Below are 19,093 nucleotides of genomic sequence, written 5' to 3'. Positions count from 1 at the left end.
ATCTGTGTTTATGGAATCTCTTACAGATGCAGTAAACTCACTCTCACACACACACACACACACACACACACTCGTCCTCATCTCAACCCTTACAAATGGGCGCAGACAGTGCCGGTCCAGCCTCTGTCTGATTTCCATATAGATGAGAGGGTGGGGAGTAAACACAGCCATCTTAACGAGGGTGATAAATGAATGTTGATTGGTTATTAATTATCCAGCCAATTAAGCCTTCATCTCCATATTCATATCAGATTATGGGGAACTGCTGAGAAATGGATCTCACGATTTTGCAAGAAGATAAGATGAAAGTTAATAGGAATCTTCCTGATGCAGAGTCGCTGTTTATATCACTGGAACATTTTTTCCTCAAAGTTTAATCAGAAAACTTCTCAGTATCAGGGAAGCTGCTGATTCATGACAGGTGCCAATATTTTACAGTATTTTAGGAAATTTCCAAATATTTTCATTCCAGAAATGTCTTTTAGGAAAATATGACCACCTGTTATGTGAATTTTTGATCACAGTTGATGGTAAATGTAATCAATCGACCCTTTCTAAGCCCCGCCCCTTTGTTGTCAGCTGCTGCAAGTCCATCAAAAACTGTCCCAGCTGACAAGGAGCCACACTGTCACTAACATATTGTCTCATTTTGGGGGTAAAAATTGGGGAGAATCAGACAGAAGGGTAGAAATTGAAGCATTTGAAATATATATCCCGGATTTCAAACTGACTCGGCAGCAAAACAGATTAAATAGATCAAAGTCAGTAGCTAACATCCTGCAGATCAGTGAAAAAGTGAACCACAATGTCACCTAGAGATGGAGACAGAAGACAACATTTAACATGGTCCTATATTCACATATTGTGGTGTGAAAATGAATATTAGGTACATAACATTTTGAAATTTGTCCAAAAAAATCACCTTAGTCATTAGCGACCTTTTATGCAACTTTTACAATGAGAATACGTCCAATTAACCCTCTGAAGTCTCCAAAAGCACCAAATCATGACTTCTTCATCACATCCAGACTAGAAAACAAAGCAGCGTGGAGCCCTACTGTAGATTTACCTCTAAAGTTCTGGCTGTAAACTCCATGAGGCCAGTTTCAGTTTGATGATGATATACCAAGTAAAACTGGAGACAAGCTCAAATATATTTAGTATAAAATGATAGAACTGGATGTAACCCTCTTATACATTATATCTGACACCTTTGTTGACATTTGCACAATTTAAAATTCTTTTTTGAGCATGATAATGTTTTGAAAGTCAAAAAAATATTCAAAATCACATTTTATGTTGGACTAAAGGACTAAAAAAGACACAAAATGACCAAAAACACCCACAAAAAAGACACAAAATGACTAAAAAAGACACAACAGGCACAAAATGACCAAAAAAAGACACAAAAAATACATTTTGGATTCAAAAATGGATAATAGCCCAAGACCCCATAGAGTTAAAGTGCTTTTTTGCCCCTGATAGACTCATATTGTAAGTGTCTGACATATTAGGTTAAGTATCCTCCAGAAATTAATTTTGTTTAAGCACAAAAAGCAGCTATACCACTTTCACCAAAGAGTAGAAAAAAAGTCGGCCACCTCGTGTTTCTTTGTACTTAGTGTATGTGTTTATATCGTGAGTGGGATGTGTCCTGTTACTGTGAAAGGAGTGTGTGTATTGCTTTATATAAATGCAAATTTTACAAATATTACACTTATTCAAAGTCAACAAAAACAAAATAAAACTCACAACCGTCTTGGTTAGTCTTTCTACTGTCGAAACAATATCCAACCCTCAAAACACATCTCTAATTCACTCCCTTGTGTGTTTTATTTTGTCTCTGTTGTTAGAATGAATCATGTTTTGTGACTTTTAAATTACTTTTTTTTTAATGGAGTCTGGTGTATTTGGCGAGGGAGATAAAGTTGCTGTTTCTGGTTAAACTAACACGGTTAAACAGATTTTACTCTAACAAATCAGTCTGTCTCTGTGGGGATCATTAACCTTGTGTTTCACACACTTAGTGTGATAACAATAACACAATAACAACTTATACTACTACTCACTATTAGGATGATTCTCATCAACATGGTACAGCTCATAGCAAAAATGGAATGCATATTTTCTTTGACCCTTCATAACATATACAATCTAAAGTCACTGTTTAATATGAATTTATAATCTATTTGTAACATTTTAATGTTTTTTCTGACATTTTTAGAGACACTGAGCAAAATTCATTAACGTAACACATTTTTAATTTTTAATAAAAAAACCAACGAAAGTTTTTCTTTCTTTTTTTTTTCCTTGGATAAGCACTTAAATATGCTCAAGGGTAGCGGGTATCACCAAAATGTATTTTATTAAAATATACGCACATTTTAATGCAAACAATTCTATCATTACCGTACATTTAACCATTATTTCTCATCAATTTTCATTCAGATTTTGTTCTTTATACATTGTTCAAATCCATTATATTTGATTATATTATGTTAAATTATACATTTCTAAACAAATGTATATTTATTTTTATAAAGTTTATTAAATATTTATTGCTTATAAATGTGGATAAACCATGACATTTTTATCTGGACACATTACGGTAATGAATTTGTGAATCAAAAATGTGTTTAAAATATAGAAAATATTATTTTAGCACAAAACAATGAATTGTGCTTCATTGTGGCTATATTGTTCATTCATATAAAAGTGAAATATATTTAGTTTAATAAAGTATGTCCTTATAGTTCACAGACATTAATTAGACTGGCTTCATGAGAATCACCCATTTGATTCTGTAGTTGGAGAGAACAGGTTTGACATTGGACATGGTGGCGATATCAGAATATTGTCTGAAAGTGTAACAGCTTTGCTTTCTAGAGGTGTACACAGTAGCAGTCTGTGGAGGTCAAAGTAATAATATGCATCATTTTCATATAAATGAATGTGTCTCCGGCCGACAGACAGTGGTCACACAAGTCTTATATTTCCAACACAATCAGTTTTATTTCCACTTGGATGGAGACAAATGTCCCCACAGTCTGATAGGCTGTCTGGGAGCTCCTGTACATATTTAGTCCCTGGATGCGTCGAGTCGTTTTCAGCTGTCAAGGTTTTTACTTCAAGTCGAGTCAATTTTCATGACAGCGTTGTGCTCTGCAGAGACATCTGAGGAGTGTTCGTCCATGTGAAAAGGACGGCTCTGCTCTGTGAGACATGCAGGAGGAGGGCATGTCAACACACACACACACACACACACACACACACATTCTTGTACTTCTATCTTTGTGAGGACCCTCATTGTAATAGTAAATTCCCTTACAAGGTTATAATAGTTTTGAATTTTTCATTAGTTTTAGTTTTAATTGGGTTTTGAACTTTTGTTTTCAAATTCAGTTAGTTTTAATTAGTTTTTAGCGTGAGTTTGCTAGTTTTAGTTGAGTTTTTATGAGTTTTAGTGTTAGTTTTAGTTTGTTTTTTTTAATGGGGTATTTGTTGGGTGGGAGATTAAAAGTGTTCACAGTAAATTTTGCCTTTATTTCCTTTGTCTTATACATCTTCATTATGTATGGAAAAAATTGACAAAGACGAAAACAAAAGACATTTTCACTATAATTTTAGTTAGTTTTGTAACCACACAACACAGTTTCAGTTAATTATCTTTTTTTTTTTAAACTCTCATTTTTATTTTTATTTCAGTTAACAAAAATGTTTTTTCAATTCTAGTTTTCCTTATTTCGTTTCGTTTTCGTTAACTATAATAATGATAATAATATTATTATTTCCCTAACCCTTAACCTAACCTTCACCATCACAAATAAATGCCCAACCCTAACCCTAATACATGGTTACCTTTACATAAACCTGATGTAACCTGAACCCTTGAAACAAAGTCTGAAATCTCAAAAAAGCCTTTAAAGAAGTGAGGATCGGCTGAAATGTCCTCACTTTGCAAAAATGTCCTCACTCTGTTGATTCAAAATGTATTTCGGTCCTCACTATATAGGAAGTACAAGAACACACACACACACACACACACACACACACACACACACACACACACACACTCACAAAATGTTTTATGGGTCACACAGGGTGGCAGCTCCCTGTCTGTCTCTGACCTGGTCCTGACTCTGGATTTTAGGGAGGGAGATCTCTGCTTAGAAATCATCAAAAAGATGCTCATTATAACTCCAGAGAATCATTAATGTTTTACGTTTTCTTCAATGTCAAGGTAATCGGTGGTAGTTGTCTGTGCACTGCAAAAAGGGTTGTCTAAAAACAAGATAAAACACTAAATCTGAGGGAAATTATCTTGCTGCATGGACAGATAATTTCACTTGACAAGATTTCTGAAATTAAGATTGTTAAATCTAGAAATAAGCATGTTGAACACTTAAAATAAGAAATTAACTCAGTCACACACCTTTACCTTTACTTTTACTGACTAAATGTCCATATTTAATGAAAATTGCTCACATGAATGCTGACTGTCTTCTTCTTCAGGTCAAAATTAAAAACATTTCTACATAAAACTGTTTTATTTTATCGGGAGACATTTGCACGCTGCAGAAATTAACCTGTGACCTTTTGATTGTTAGGTTACTGTTCTGAAAAGATTTCTCAGACAAACTGTATATTTTACTATAGTATTACTCACCATTTTCCACAGCAGGGAGGATTTCAGGGAGTTTTTTCTTCCTGTGTGAGGCAGCGGCTGGTTTCTATTCACCAGTTGCTTCTTTTTCAGATGGAGTTTTTATTTTATTTCATATTGTTGCCAACAAAGATGTTGTTGTTAAAGTGTTGAAGCCAAAGTCTCCTCATATATCCAGTCAAAGTGCTGACTCACAGTCCCTCATTGAGTCTCTGTGTTTGCTGTCTGACTCATTCATGTGTGTGTGTGTGTTTGTGTGTGTTTCAGGATGGTACAGAGGATTCTCAACGAGGAAGCCAAATGTCAAGGTAAGAGAGACTGACAGCTTCTGCTTCTCTCACACTGTTCCACTAATAATGTTTTCTTCCTCTTAAACTTTTACTCGTCATCTCTCTTTGTCTTTCCACATCCCCGATTCTCTCCCCGTCCTCTTCTGCTGTTGCTCTCAATTTCTGGCAACATTTTAAACCTCAAACAGGGTTAGTTGACCATGTTTAACGGCCCACTATAACCCGAACCCTTCGGGCTGAAAATGTCCACTTCCAACAAAAACACTATAAAAACTTTACAGATTAATATTTTTTTCTACTTTTTTTCTGCATTAACCTCTTAAACAACTTCCGGCCTATAAATTATTAATACATTTTTTTTTTTTTTTTTTAGTTTTTGGGGTTTGTTTCCTATAAACAACATTGTACCATAAAGGTGCACAAGTGAAAAAGAAAGTTTTTTAAATACATTTGAACATAATTTATTTAATAAACATGTGTAAAAGATTCAGTAACTTCAACATACGAAACATTTTACTTTTAAAAACATTATAAAAGGAACTTTTTTAAACAGTTTCTTGTCTAAATGTTGCCTGTAAGAAACATTGTACCATTGAACCAACGACCCATTGAAATTATTGTCTTGAACAGTCTTTTTTTCCAGATGGAAAAGGGCCAGGAAATTACATTTTGAGTGATTTTTTGTGGCGCAAAATGGCAAAGCTGTTTCCTTTGGAAAAGTCTGCAAAATAGGGTTTCAATATGGCCTCCTGGAGGTCATGTGACAAATTAAAGCATTGCTATTGGTTCCCTATACTCATCCCTCTTTTTAAAAGTATCACATCACTCAAAAACTTGCATTGTAGAAATTTGACAGGCCATAAATGGGTATGTTGCCTGAGGGCAACACTGTAGCATAGAGGGTTAAAATCCTATTTTCAGAAACTCATCAGAAATAATTGAGCTAATCTACAGACTCTTATCCTTCATTTTTAATGAATTTTCCTAATCAGATTGTCTGTTTTAACAAAAACAAGCCAGTCGATTTTTTTTTAAAAAGATCATTTTCAAAAAGGATTCAGAGATGCACCAAAACAAACAGAATGATGAATTTTGTCACCAACAGTTTGAATGTTGTAAGAGTTTTAGGTGAACAAAGACAAAAACATTTTCTCAGTGTGTGAGTCAATAAGTCACCTGCTCTGGGGAAACAAGGGTCCTCTCAGGTCGAACTGAACAGAGCAGGAATGGATGCATGTGTTGTTTTTTGGACCATGTTTATTGTCCCTTGCAGCAATATTTAAATGTATTCCTGTGATAATAGTGGAATCTGGCAGCATCACTCCTCCTCCCCAGAGGCAGCGTGTGGGAGTCATGACCTCAGGAGTTTTAGATTCTGAAACAACTACAAATTCTTGACTTTAGTACAGATGCTGCCTTGCATACTAACCATACAAACTTCAGATTTCCATGCACGAACTACGTTATCTTAAATTGTGACAGAGCAACAACCCAGAGTATGATGCTCACGGTGGCTTCTTGGGAACTTTCTGAGGGAGAATTTTATGCCAGCGTTGATGTGCAACAAAGAGACATGAATAGGAGACTTTGTGGGTCAGACTTTACTCAAGGAGTTGTAAGAAAATAGTGATACACTTGAGTATCCCGATATTGTGTTTTGTGGACTGTATGGATTCTCAAAAACACTGTAGATCTATTTTTAATTAACAGTTTACAGGCAAAGACTCCAACAAGTTCTCCTACATACGTAGACGGCTCAGGAGGTCGTGTGTCAGTACCTCAAATTACGGCATGTAGGTACGTATCGCTGCTCACGTTTCAGGGCACATAACTACTATCGCGGATCGCGGTACAACGGTGCGTTCTAAAAACAGCGCACACGTACAGTCCACGGTTGTAAAAGAAGATGCAATTTCTTTGGAATTATGTTGTAAAACCACTGATCTTAGGATTAGAGCAAAAAACTCATGGTAAGACTTATAAAAGACAGTTTAAACAGTAAGTAAATGTACGTAAATGCTGGAAGTGAAGTAGTCTACAAGGGTCACATGACTGCCGTAAGTTACGTGAAAAAACGTGATTCACGTAACTTAAATAAATACGGAAGCGTATTGCTGCCACCCTTATAAAAAATATCCTCCATTTATCTCGTTATAAAGAGATAATATCATGTTATTTTGAGATAATGATAGTATCTCGTTATAACGATATAAATGGAGGATATTTTTTATATTATTTGATATATTTATATTTTTTAATAAGCTTCTGTACATAAACATTGTATCTTAAGTTAAAAATGGTTTACTCTTGTTTCACACGGGATACAAACCCCGCTCTCCTGGAGTCCCCTGCTTGTTTGACCCGTCCACCACCTCTGCATTCAACCAAATAAGGAAATCCGCCTATTTTAACTCTTGGCTGTAAATCACTACTACGTCAGCAAGATGGCGGCGGATGCATTGCAGCTGACGGTGAAATACGGACACATAGCTTGTTTTTCGCTGCCTGTACACACAATCTAAATACGCGTTTTTGACAGGAGAACAGGCTGAAAGATTCATAGCAAACAGCACAAACAGTAAATCAGTGCTGTGGGAAGTTAAAGGGACTGATAACACTTCTGTTCTACATGCATAAAAAATGTAAACTTTTTTACAGTTTTCAATAAAATTTGCTTAATAAAAATCACAATATTTTACCTTATATAAAATGCGATATATTGAATCATAACCCGTCGATCATGACACCTATCGAAACAGCAGATTCTTGCAAAAAGAGTCCTATTAGCTTCCCGTGTGACTGTATGACTGATTAATCTTACTCTCTTTATTTATGAAGTGCTGGTGTTTATTGTTACTTTGTGAGTAACTTCACTGAGATGTTTGATTCCATTAAACTGCTCCACAGCAGCTGATGTTTGATATCTTCCAACAGATCCTGCAGTAGCTCAGATCTGTTTGAGCTCATGGTAGCTTCAGTAGCTCTGATCCACAGCAGATGTTCTCAGTAACACAGTAACATGGTTTGTTGTTGTGATGAAATGCGCAGTAGCACGTGGGCCATCTATCCTTTGATGCTCAACAGCCTGCAGCAGTTTGCATCCTGTTAGATGCACAGTAACTATAATAACTATGTGACAGAAGCAGCTCTGACTGTTGTAAATCTGCCCTGCAGCTCCAGCTGATTACGTGATGTTGTTGGAGTAAACCTGCATGACTTCTTCTTTCAACAGAGACGGAAATAATACTGTTTCAAAAACCCTGACAAGTTGGGGTTTTTTAACACAATGGTTGTAAAAAATGTGTCCTGTTTTCAGGATGAAAATCAATAACTTACAAGTACTTAAGTGGCTTTTATGCAGCTGTTTATCTGCAATCTATTCAGGTCAGAAGTGAAGTTACATGTGGAGGTGTAACTGGGGATTCCCACCGGCCGCGGAACGTCAGCGTAGCGAGTCAGCCGTATACACGCGAGATAATGAGAACACACGATAATCCTGAACATACGGGAGACCGCGAGATCCCATGATAAACTGTGTTTATAAAGTAAACAACAATAACAAACAGCTTACTTTGCTTCTCTGACATGGAAGATCTGTTGATCTGACCATCTATCCTTATAAAAGAATGTGTTTTGTCGTAAATGATTGTATGCTGTTCCACTTCAACAATCAGATTCTCGTCATCCATGTCTCCGACCCTCTGAGATCCTCTGAGACCCTTTGATTGATTGATTGCTGATCTGGTCAAGATGTAATGTTGATGTGAAGTATTTTTAGGCTACATGAACTACGTATTGTGTTTTGTTTTGAAAGGGGGCGGAAGTGTATTACATTGATTCTGCGTCGGATTTCCTGTCTGGTGCAATCTGCAGCCGTTCCGCAGCCGTTCTGCTCCCGGTGGAAATTAGGCTTAAGAGTTGTTAGGATTTGAACTTGAAAACTTCAAAATCACATATTATTGTACTATTTATACTAAATATAACCTAACATTGAGTATGGAGTGTGTTCAGTGTGTGGATTTTGTACTTAGCCTCCCAGAATGCATTGTGACTTAACAGTTACTATGTCACTCTATTAAGTTTTACTCTTTTACCCTTTTACTCTCACTCTTCAGGTGAGAAAGTACCCTTATTGTTTCCTGAATGGTTGTCAGAAAGTTGCCGTGACGTTTTTTGGTCTGTTATCTGTTATAATACTTTATCATTAATTTAGTAGGTAAAACATACAGATGGAGTATGAAGTAAACAGAAAGATATTGTGTAATTTTGAACACAGCAGCTTTCTGTCAGTGTGTGCATTTATTGCCATAATTAGACAATCACTGCATTTAAAATCACCACAATTTGCTCCTGGTGGTCACCGTGTCGGCCTGGCAACATACAGAAACAGCCAAACTAACTTTAGCATTGAATTTGCCGTGCTCTCCCTGCTGAGATCCTGGTGTATTATTAATGTCTTATTATTATTATTGCACAATGTGGGGAGCTCTGAAACACGGAGTAGAAACAGGGAGGAGAGTTATAATTGTTTCTGCTGCTTGCTTGGGCCAAACTTTTGGCCTGTAGTGTATAAGGAGATGTAACTTTAATTTTGCAGTTTTATCCCTCGAAGCTATAATAATCCTTTTATTCTCTAGAAGAAGATGAGGTTTGAAAAAGTGGAGGAGCATTTGTTAAAATGTTTTCGCTCGATATTTTGTGCCTTTCAGAAGCAAAGAGGTGAACTCCTCAGATTGCAGGTGTCACTCTTTACTTTTAAAACGTGATATCTGATGAGGGAGTGCAGTGTGATTAGGTAATCAGCATCTCTATCGGAGCAGCTTTCTGACCCGGGCTGCAGATGACTCACTCTAACAGCTTTATATCCAGCTCTCTTTTGTGAGCACCATGTCTGGATCACAAGCTAACAGGCTTCTAGTCTTTAAAAAAAGAACCTCTTTTGTGTTTCGCCCCGCTCTGTCCCATTGTCCTCTCTGAACCAGCTTTCTGTTTTATTTTGCTCCATCCTGCTCTCTGGCTCCACAAGAGGCTTTACTGTCTCACTTCACTATATCTAGACAGCCGGGAGAGGATTTAACATACCAAAGATCCACTGCTAGGGTTGTTGTTCCTCTAAGAAAGAGGCCGTCAGAGAAGGTGAGAGGTGATATACAGTGGCTTGCAAAGTATTCATCCCCTTTGGATGTTTCACCCTTTTGTTGCTTTTACACATGAAATCATGGTCAATATAATTTGGCCTTTTTAAGAAGAATTTCCAAACCAAACCCTCTTTAATATCAAAGTGAAAACAGATTTTTACAAAATAGTATCAATTAATTAGAAATTTATGAGGTAAAAGAAATGATTGCATCAGTATTCATCCCCTTTAAAGTAACTGACCTAAATTGTTGCAAATTATTTTTAAAAAGGCCAAATTATATTGACCCTGATTTCACGTGTAAAAGCAACAAAAGGGTGAAACATCCAAGGGGGATGAATACTTTTGCAAGCCACTGTAATAAAACAGAGATGGTTTTAAATGAGTAAATAATAAATGTCAAACACAAACAAACAAACCAAAATCACTTGTTTAATGTTCCTCATGGAACTTGTGTCAGTCTCCTGTTTGTAGTTTGTATCCACTACTCTACTGACCAGCATATCAAACAACTTAATGTCCAAAATCCTGAATTATAACTTTAAGTCATGTACATTTTTATCAGTTTTTTAGGAGGGCAAAAAGATTAAACACAACTGTAAGAGCCATTTTGCTTTGATTGTTTTGATTGGTGTATGACTGATTGTGGTGAGATGCCTAAGAGGCACACAGTTTTTTGACCGCAGAAATGTGATGTATGAGTTGGAAATATAACTTTATTTGTTTAAGAAAGAAGTATACATTTGTTTTGAAACGTTACAATAATCTCAGTTACAGATACAGTTACAGATACATTTCATTTATGCGCGTAAAACACTATAAACGGGATCTCATCATACTAGTGGCATCTTTATCAAGTAGCAATCGGGTCACTACAACAACTGTACCATAAGTTGTAGTTTGCGTCGTCATGCAGCCTGTGAGCTGGTCCTCTCAGAGTAACATGTCACACACAGTTAAGACGAGGAGCTCCCAGTGAAACTCAGATGTTGCTGAGAGCTTCCGAGGCTGTTTCCCAGAGGAAACCTCGACTTCTCGTGGACCAGCAGAACAGCCTGGCCGTGGGCGGCGCACTGCCATTCATTTCTGTAGGTTACAGCGAGGGCAATGTGATGCAGCACAGCAGGGATAATAAGAAAGAGAAAGTTGAAGCTCAGGTTCCCTCATGCAAATCAAATATCAGGGATCTGCAGAGCTCTGCGGTGGAGAGCTCTTCAACAAAGAGTCGTCTCACACAAACTCTCCTTCACTCGTGTTGGATCATGCTATACGACTCAGCAGCATGAGCTTTAAATCTCCGTTCACATTATTACTGAACCTTAGTCGGATCAAAGGCCACAGGGTCTACAGTTCTACGCTGCTTCTGTCAGTAATGCAGCATCAGAACAGCAGGAGGGGATGAAGTTAAAGGTATAAAATCCACAGAAAAGAACAGCTGTGAAATGTTTGATTTGAGACATCTGCTGCAGGATCCTCCGTCATTACTGTGACAACATCTGAATTATGTTTCATCAACCTTCAACTGAGACATTCTTCACAACAGCTGCTGGAGTTTCTTACTGCATGAGAACTGTGTGAAGGGGAAACTGCGCGGTTCAGAGAAAATCTTTTATTCTGTAAAGTCAGTCAGATATTTGCTGCACAGAGGAGAGATATACAGGAAGAAAGCCTCCCTTGTTTGTTTCATGTGATCGATGACATAGGTGTTAATATATTTGAACTTTTTTATTAGTGCCAGTTCAGCTGAGACCTCAAAGGTTTACCAGCAATTATAATTTTAGTTACAAACTGCTCCTGTTTTGTTTGGTTTTATAATCAATTATACAACCCTGATTCCGAAGAAGTTTGGACGCTGTTAAAACATTAAATTCAGAATTCACATCTTATACGCAAGTGTGAGAACAGCTGTTAGTGGTAGCAATAACAGAGAGGGTTTTTTGTCTTCAGTGGAAGAAAAATGAGGGACGTGAAAATGTTCAGAAGGAGAAAGACAGGAAAGCTTCCTGACTTTAACACCAGAAACACTTCAAAAATGTGTGTTAAACAGCATTTACATCAGTTAAATCTCCAGTCCAACAGTTTTATGATACAAGGAGAGGATGGTGAATGGAGAGATGGTTTATGTGGGAAGATTTTAGTGCCAGTGGCTGCACCTTCAGGTAATATTTTTATTCAAGTCCAAGTTAATGTTTTCTTACAATCATCCCTTTAATGTTGCTTTAAAGTGTTCACTGAAGTATTTTAGGTTGTTTCCTCACCTTGGCTTTATACTAGGGAAATATCTTAAAATTAGTTGAACTATTGTACAATAGACCTTTATTCTGAAGGGTTAATTTCTCCTAAAATGATTGATTTAATTAGGGTTTACACAGGATCCCTTAAGATGTTTTTGTTGTATTCACTACATTGGCAGTTTAAAAGTTTCTGATGAGTTTGTTTGCATGAACTCCCACTTGTGACTGTTAACACCGTCACATCACCCTACATACTTTAGGAAGCCTGTTACATTAAATAAATACCCTGCTATCTAATCCTCCATCTTGTTTCGAGCTTCACTGTGATGTTCAGCAGACGGTGTTTGAATCTAACCGAAGTAGGAAAATTTGAGTTTTATTTAGAGTTTATACAGATTTGACTGATTCCAGGTCAGTTTTTTCCATCACTTTTTTTTAACACTTTTTTGAGAGGGACCATTTTGGGACCTAAGAGTGTAAAGTATAAGTTTTACAAATAAACTGTCATTGCTCCAAAAATAATAATGCATAAAATTCACTATTGTTATCTATTATTGACCTAGTCAAGGCTGTAATAACCTCACCCCAAATATTCCACTTTGCAACCTTATTTTTGAATATTGAATATTGCATGTTTTGTGTTTTTGCCCTTGAGAAAAATCAGGGGTTCTTATAACAAAAGGGAATAAAAACATAAAAATTATTTTAAAAAATATTTGAAAAATGTATATCTATGGTTAGGTCGGATGCTGCTAAAAAAGTTTGATGTGGTGAAGTTTATAGATCACATTTTTATTACACTAGTATGAGAGGGCCCAACTTGGGTCCCGAAGAGTCAAAGTGTGTGTTAATTTTAAAGAGGCCTCAAGGGTTAATGTAACAGGCTAACCAAACGTGTGCAGGGTGCACACGACAGTGTTAACTGGCATCAAAAGTGCAAGTTCATGCAAACAACCTCAAAAACTGCCAAACTGTCGATGTAGTGAATACAACAACAAAAAAACTTTTAAGGGATTCTGTGTAAACCCTTACATAAATCCATCAATTTAGGGGAAGTTAAACCTTAAAAATAAAACTTTGTGCAGAGCAGACGTACAGCAGATACTCACAGTTAAGTCAGGTTTGTCTGCACGTCCAAATGCATTCGGAGTGATCTGTGCGTGTGTTTATTCCAGCATAAAGAGAAACAGGTGCAACACCCAACATATAATTATACCCACTTGCATGCAACAGAAAGCTTTCATCTCTTTGCATGCCTTGTTGTGTTGTGTGTGAGAATGTGAGCGCTGCCTCTCTCTCTCCATCAGAGATCCTGTTAGTTCCACCCTAATCACCTGGTTCCTCCACAATAGATTCGCTGGTCGAAACGAATCGCTGCGTCTCCCCGAGGAAACGCCTTCCTGCTCCCGCTCGCCTCTAATCCAGCAGCTCTGCAGAGAACTTCACCAGTGTTCAGATTACTGCGACCAGCAGAGTTCAGCTCGCAGTCAGTCAGAGCTGCTGTTATTAAAGCTTCAGCTGTTTGTGTGAGAGAGTCACAGGAACAAACTACAACTGTGTAGAGATGAATCAACACATCTCATACAGTTTCAACAAAACATTTATATGATAGGATTCATGGTCGGATCGCACTGTTGGATACAAATAGGTTATATTGGATTGTGTCAGTTTGTACAGGTGTAGTAAGTAAAGAAAAAAAGACATAAAGGCTTTTCTTGTTTCATGGTGTTTGTGGTTAAACTGAAATACAATTGGAAAATCAGATCTTTTTCCAGACATTTGTTTGTGGCACCTCTTTTTCATTTTTTTGTAGCTGTGAGTTAGTTTGTGAATAAGTTTATAATCTTAATCGTCTTTTAAGATCAGACAGAAACAAAACCAAGGAAGGGTGTGTGTCTGTGTGTGTGTGTGTGTGTGTGTGTGTGTGTGTGTGTGTGAGAGTGCTTGCTTGCTTGCGATGAGGGCAGTGAAGGGCGTTACGTTTGTGGATGAGGTGACTTCTGATCTACTCTGCCAAAGACAACGCACACCTGTCTGCCAACTGCTCTGAGCCAGGTGTCAACACACACACACACACACACACACACACACACACACACACACACACACTCAGCAAGAAGGGACCGTCGTCTTTGTTTCTCTGTGACATCAGATGTGTGTGTATTTGGCTCAGTTCAGTGGAAGTGACTGCCTGTCCTGTCACCTTCCAGCAGAGATTAGACCAATCACAAGAGAGTGTCAGAAAAAGAGTACACACACACACACACACTGAGCGGGGCCTTTGGGACTGTGCATTAGTCACGGTCATCAGTCCATTTAAACATGGATCAGCACAGTTTGGCTCCCTGCACTCTGCTTCTCTCTGTGAGAACTGAACTCTGACATCAGCATCGACTTTACACAGCAGACACAGCGTCAGATACGGGCCCCTCCATAACATCACTTTCTGGTGCACTTTTGTGAAAGCAACTGATAATTTATATATTATATTTATAAGTAAAATCATTCAGAATCTGTACGCAAGACTAATAATGAACAGAAACATGTGCAGGTGAGCTCCAGAGATCTGTGGTTCCTCTGAGAGACATTAAAGGAATGACCACCTGGATATCAGTTACTAAAGTCAACGTCCTCACGTCTCCACGGTGAACAGAGAATCTAGGAACAGAGAAAATTCTTGATGAATTGAAGTAAAAGGCTGCTGTGTTTGAACAGAAAAACGTTATAAAAACATCAGTTTACAAACCAGCCGCTCTGTTCATCTGTTTTCAAAAGTCAGGTTTCAGTAAAGATGCACCTGATTTTGGGAGTCGTGAAGATTTGACTGGACAAAGAGAATTTTGAGGATTGTGTGTGCGTGTGTCTAGGGCAGGGATGGTCAACTTAAATGCTGGAGGGGGCCACAATTTTTCATCGACACTACCACAGGGCCACATAAACTTAATGATCTTAGCCAGATATGATGAAACTGCAATTTTAAATATGTTTACAGTGCAGTAACTTAACATATTTCATGATCAAATGCATGTAGAACAGTATAAATATGAATACAAAAGGTTTGAAGCAAATAAAAAATATCCACTTACTGTGATTTCTTTTTTTTCAGTGTAATTAATTGCAAGAAGTAATTTTGTGCATTTTTACACTGCACTTTTAAGATTTCATGCTCAAATGCGTGTAGTTGTACTGAGGGCCACTTCAAGTGAGGGTGCGGGCCGTATGCGGCCCCCGGGCCTCCAGTTGCCCTGGTCTAGGGCATATCTCTCTGACAGTTAGTCAGACTGACCTAAGATTTCGTATGTGGCTTGCACATGGCACAAAGGTGTGCATCCTCAATTTTGAAGATTTTTGAATTCATTTTTCAAAATATCATTATTTACGTAGGACGTGTTGCGGCATTGCACTGTTTCCAATCGGACGCCTTTTCGGGGAGCTCCGCCCCATTGTGTGATAGGCCTACACCTGGTCAGTAACACAACTCACTCTGGATTTACACCCAGACTCATCTCATCAGTCTATTTAGCCTACCTATCTTTCAGAGTTTTAAAGTGCGCTACAAGGTTCGATTTTCCAATAATATTCAAATAGTTTCCAGCGAATATCAATGTTCAATGTGTATGTGCTGGATGGTGTGCGTACCTTATGAAAAGTAAGTGTTTTATGGAGTTGCAGACGTTGTAGTGGTCTGCATGTAATGTACAAATTCTATTATTAGCGATTAGCATGCTAAGCGGAGATTTAGCTTTATTCACTTCTGATGTTGCATTACTATGTAATTCAGGGATGACATTCATGTTGCTTAGCGTAATGCCCATAATCATTTGATATGAGATACTTACTTACATGCAATATAGTATATCAGCTAATTGGGTTCATGTAAATGTTCTTTTAGGGCAGCGTACTGCTGTGCTATCTCACGATTAGCATGCTAAGCGGAGATTTAAGCCGTTTGTTCCTCATCAGTTTGATCCACTGAAAACAGTAAAAACAAAACTTTATTAACTGACACCTAAGCATAATACTGACGGAAAGATAGCGTTTCTGTTTTATTTAAGGAGCAAGAGGCATTAGCTTTACCTACAAAATACAATCTCGCGCTGTACGAATACATACTTCCAACGGGCACTGCACTAGTAATGTTAACATTTTCAATAAAAAATCCGTCTATTGTTTTACATTTCTTCAGACGTTTCAGCTCTGAGTGATCCCTCAGCTGCTTCTGTTCTCAGCTTTCAACACACACATAAAAGTTTCACTCAGACTTTTAAGTTTAAAGTTTTGAAAAAGAACATCATCCACTGTATACTGCAAAAAATCCATCCTCAAAGTGAGAAAATTTTTACCTCTAAGGTTTACACTTTATATTAGATTATAATAATGAAACAACGACAAAGTTCAGTAAGAAATGCCGTCGGTGTGGAAATCATCACCACTGCTGCTGCTGTCCTCTTTCATGTTTACAGACGTAAAGTTTGCAGCCGGTGTGAGTTTGTGCTTTTGTGTGTGTGTGTGTGTGTGTGTGTGTGTGTGTGTTGTGGTTTTCTCCTGCTCTGCATGTAGCTGTGGCTCAGATGGTATAGCGGTTGCCTAAATGTATCCTTGGGAAAGATACTGAACCCCAAACTGCTCCCGATGCTGTATCATCTGTGTATGAATGTTAATCAGCAGGTGGCAGGTGTCCTCCACCTGTGTCTGAAGGTGTGTGTGAATGTGTCAATGATGACCTGTGGTGTGAAAGAGCTTTGAGTGGTTGCTAAAACTAGAAAAATCGCTACTCAAGTGCAGAACAATTAATTCATGTTCTTTAATTGTCTGGGGTCTATAATCACGCTTGTGTGATCAGATAACGTGGCTTTTTTCAAAGCGCCATAACAAGAAACTTTCTCCAGTTTTTTGTTTGATGTTCTGAGGTCATGTAAAACCAAAGATATGATCGTTTTAATTTGACAGTACAAAAATATTTATTCAAGTGCAAAAGTAGGATGTGACGAGGCAGGCGTGGCATTTAGTAAAAATGGAAAAAAGTGGTCTAATCATCTAACACTTTTCCTATAAATAAACATGTTTTTATGGTAATTTTTTGTCTATACTATATAATATTTGAATTTTGCCTTTATATTTTCATATTTGCAACCTATGTTTACATTTTTCAGGTCTTTAACAATTCATTGAGGATATTTGTGGTTTTTATTGTCATAAATAGTAGAATTTTATTTCAGATTTCATGATTTTTGTGTATTTTTGGGCTCAATAAGTTAATAAAGTGGGTTAAAGTGAGAATAATTGTCAGATCATGCTGAAGTTGTGCTAAGAAAATAGAACAAATGGGTACAAACCAAACATGGGTATAGTAAATATTATGTGGTATCAGACCCCAGAGGGTTAAGCCTCAGTTTCAGTTGTTCTCATCTTAATAAACAAAGGAGGTCAAAGTTATGACCTCAAAGTTGGAGTCCTGAACATCCTGCTGAGTCACAGGTTGGACGTCAGAGAGCAAACTGTTGAGAGGAGAGAGAACAGATGAAGATGGAGACAGAAAGGTATTGGTGTCTGTGGAGCTTTAAAGGCTTCTCTGTGCAGGGCTCAGAGTGGAGATTACACCTGGAACAACACAAACATGGTTTATATCGCTCCACCGCTGACATCACAGTGTGTGTGGTTGTGTGTCTGAGTGTGTGCTGTGTGTCTGTTAGAGAGGGACAGAGGATCTATTCAGACTCTCAACAGAAAATGAAGAAGTCTGTTGACATCAGTATGGAAATGTGAGACATGAAAACAGACGCTGTGGTGCAGAAAACAACACGCCGACTTCAAATGTCTGCAGAGATGTTGACTGTAGTTCAGTTTGTTCTGAGTGAGAAAACTATAAACTAAAGATGCACTTTTCTGTGGTCTGCTGATTCAGATTTTATTTCTTTGCAAAAATATAATAGACAGCATAGCCTGATTCTCATAAAGTTGAAAATACTTTCTTTCTTTTTTTCTTTTTTTTTACCCCTTTTTATGAAATGATTGTGACAGTGTGATTTACAGATAAAGTGTAAATCTCAAAATGTTATGATTAATCTTGTGATTGTGGTTATTGATGCATTTAAATAGGAATTAACAGAGGATTGTGTCTGAAAACAAAATTATTCAAACTTGTAATAAAACACTGACTATTAGATAAATATACCTTTTCTCTAAAGCTGCAAAACAAACCTCAAAATAAAAAAGAGGTTACAGGGCAGAGCTTTTGGCTATATAGCTATTTGATATTCATTAAATATCTATTTATCCATTTCTTTGTACAAAACTATTTATAAATCAGTATCAGTGGAGATATTTGATTTCTGGCAGTCGACTGCTCAGACGGAGAATGAATGAGTTATTCCTCATTGATTATTGATTATTGTTAATACATTGGAGTGTTTCTGAAAGGACAAATTTAAGATGAAAGTCCTTAACTGCAGACCACAGACATATTACTGATGGCTCAGCAGAGTCAGTATTAATTGTTTTTTCCTGCATTTACAGACACATTTCAGACCAAACTCCAAAGGGCTCAAAGTGTAACTAAAGACAGTAAAAACCAGCAGCAGAGACGCAGCTACAAACCTGATGTTGTTGTTTATTCTCATGCAGAGTGTGTGCGTCTGTTGGACACGGCTGTCAGTTCATATAACTGTGAAGTATGACAAGATGCAAACAGTCTTCCAGAAATGTGAGCCAGCAGCAGCAATTTTTAATTTAGCAGGCCGGTCTGCAAGGTGAGAACAAATGGCCTTAC

At 37.4% G+C, this 19,093-nt stretch overlaps 1 protein-coding gene across 1 annotated transcript in view; it reads left to right on the top strand.

Annotated features, from left to right (window-relative positions):
• Window positions 1–19,093, top strand: part of LOC131966009 (dedicator of cytokinesis protein 3-like) — a 223,979-nt gene that overhangs the window by 88,504 nt on the left and 116,382 nt on the right. The window contains exon 4 of the mRNA XM_059328541.1: window positions 4,931–4,971. Coding sequence (XP_059184524.1) covers window positions 4,931–4,971 — 41 coding nt within the window. The remainder of the gene's footprint in view (window positions 1–4,930; window positions 4,972–19,093) is intronic.

Source organism: Centropristis striata, chromosome 3 (genome assembly GCF_030273125.1).
Source record: "Centropristis striata isolate RG_2023a ecotype Rhode Island chromosome 3, C.striata_1.0, whole genome shotgun sequence".
Lineage (NCBI taxonomy): Eukaryota > Metazoa > Chordata > Actinopteri > Perciformes > Serranidae > Centropristis > Centropristis striata.
The sequence above is the reverse complement of the archived record's forward strand: the minus strand, read 5'-3'. Positions and strand labels throughout refer to the sequence as shown.